At 53.5% G+C, this 2,468-nt stretch overlaps 1 protein-coding gene across 1 annotated transcript in view; it reads left to right on the forward strand.

Annotated features, from left to right (window-relative positions):
* The window catches only part of mbd2 (methyl-CpG binding domain protein 2), a 16,027-nt gene extending 13,951 nt beyond the window's left edge, over positions 1–2,076 (forward strand). Inside the window, exons 4-5 of the mRNA XM_069688496.1 lie at positions 1,698–1,788; positions 1,869–2,076. Coding sequence (XP_069544597.1) covers positions 1,698–1,788; positions 1,869–2,050 — 273 coding nt within the window. The 3' untranslated portion in view covers positions 2,051–2,076. The remainder of the gene's footprint in view (positions 1–1,697; positions 1,789–1,868) is intronic.
* Positions 2,077–2,468: the final 392 nt, after the last annotated feature.

Here is a 2,468-nt window from a genome sequence, read left to right on the forward strand (position 1 = left end):
CCCCCTGAACACCAGCCAGGATCACCACCTGAACACCAGCCAGGAGCACCACCTGAACACCAGCCAGGAGCACCACCTGAACACCAGCCTGTAGCACCCCCTGAACACCAGCCTGTAGCACCCCCTGAACACCAGCCAGGAGCACCACCTGAACACCAGCCAGGAGCACCACCTGAACACTAGTCTGTAGCATCCCCTGAACACAGTCAGTAGCACCACCTGAACACCAGCCAGTAGCACCACCTGGACACCGGCCTGTAGCACCACCTGAACACCGGTCTGTACCACCCCCTGAACACCAGCCAGGAGCACCACCTGAACACCAGCCTGTAGCACCACCTAAACACCGGCCTGTAGCACCCCCTGAACACCAGCCAGGAGCACCACCTGAACGCCTGCCTGTAGCACCACTAGAAAACCAGCCAGTAGCACCACCTGAACACCAGCCAGTAGCACCACCTGAACACCTGCCTGTAGCACCCCCTGAACACCAGCCAGTGGCACCACCTGAACACCAGCCTGTAGCACCCCCTGAACACCGGCCTGTAGCACCCCCTGAACACCAACCAGGAGCACCACCTGAACACCAGCCTGTAGCACCACCTGAACACCAACCAGGAGCACCACCTGAACACCAGCCTGTAGCACCCCCTGAACACCAGCCAGGAGCACCACCTGAACACCAGCCAGGAGCACCACCTGAACAGCAACCAGTAGCACCCCCTGAACACTAGTCTGTAGCATCCCCTGACCACAGTCAGTAGCACCACCTGAACACCAGCCAGTAGCACCACCTGGACACCGGCCTGTAGCACCACCTGAACACCGGTCTGTACCACCCCCTGAACACCAGCCAGGAGCACCACCTGAACACCAGCCTGTAGCACCACCTAAACACCGGCCTTTAGCACCCCCTGAACACCAGCCAGGAGCACCACCTGAACACCTGCCTGTAGCACCACTAGAAAACCAGCCAGTAGCACCACCTGAACACCAGCCAGTAGCACCACCTGAACACCAGCCAGTAGCACCACCTGAACACCTGCCTGTAGCACCCCCTGAACACCAGCCAGTGGCACCACCTGAACACCAGCCTGTAGCACCCCCTGAACACCGGCCTGTAGCACCCCCTGAACACCAACCAGGAGCACCACCTGAACACCAGCCAGGAGCACCGCCTGAGTCACCGGCTTCTTCTGCATTGACAGATTGGCCAGTGTGTCTCCAGCTGCAGCAGTCTGTGTAAACGAGGAGGCGGGGCTCAGTGTGTAGCTGTGTGCACACAGCTAGTGTTTGTTAGAAGCCTTCATCAACAGGGATATTGACACATTTACTCGGATGTTACTCATCAAAAGTACATTATCCGGACCGGATACTCATTTCAGCCGAGTACTCGTCTCATGTCTAGAAATAACCGAAGTGTCACTTGACGGTCAGATAGCAAAGAAACGGGCGTTATCGTGTGATTACGTAATAGAGGATGTGAGGTGAACCTGAAAGACGGCGTTGAGAGTTGTCCAATCACATTAGATAAAGAAACGTAAAACAATAATGATTCGCTGCTGATGAAAGAGGGAGGAACTCTCCATCGGTTACACAACAAACAAGTGAAGCCAAAACATGATATAATCAACTATATATGTCTGTCCGTCTGTTTCTGTCTGTTTCTGTCTGTCTATCCGTCCGTCCGTCTGCAGCTGTTTTGGGAGAAGAGGTTAAAAGGTCTGCGGTCGTCAGATGTCACAGAACAAGTCCTGCGCACCATGGAGCTGCCCAAAGCACTGCAGAGTAGGTCTCCAACATCCACCCAAACAGTCGCCCTGCTCCAGTCTTGACCTCTGACCCCTGAACTCCCTCTTCCTCTGCAGGCGTTGGTCCAGACTCCAGTGACGACACTCTGCTGTCAGCCATCGCCAGCGCTCTGCACATGAGCTCGGCACCGATCACGGGACAGACGTCTTCAGCTGCTGAGAAGAACCCGGCGATCTATCTGAACACGTCGCAGCCGCTCTGCAAGGCCTTCACCATCACCGACGAGCACATCCGGTAACACACACTCTTCATCGGCGTCCTGCAGGTCTCCGTAACGTAACAACACTAAATTCACTGATGTGTCTTTTGCAAGATTTTAACCAAAAAGTAAAATATATGTGTTGAAAGATTTTCTGCTCCACATTCGGAGGCGATCTCTTATTTTTTTTTTTTTTGTCACTGAAAAAAATATCCTGCAAGAACTAATATATAAAAGAGGGCTCAAGTTGTGGCCTTCATGCCTGCTGCTGAGTGCACTGATGCTGGCTTACGTAACTCCAGCAGCTGGCTCTAATGTACCTCTGGTCATTATATACAGTATCAACAGTCCTGTTTCTGCTTTTGCCGCTACGCCTGCTAACGACTCTGAGATGCTCCCGTTCGTTCTGAGCTCTTAATGAGCGACATCGTCTCCTTTAATGTGAAAAAAAATAAGT

The sequence above is a fragment of the Brachyistius frenatus genome, unplaced genomic scaffold, assembly GCF_029030835.1.
Source record: "Brachyistius frenatus isolate BFR_SWC_R1_liver_20210118 unplaced genomic scaffold, ASM2903083v1 Contig_612, whole genome shotgun sequence".
In the NCBI taxonomy this organism is placed as follows: Eukaryota; Metazoa; Chordata; class Actinopteri; family Embiotocidae; genus Brachyistius; species Brachyistius frenatus.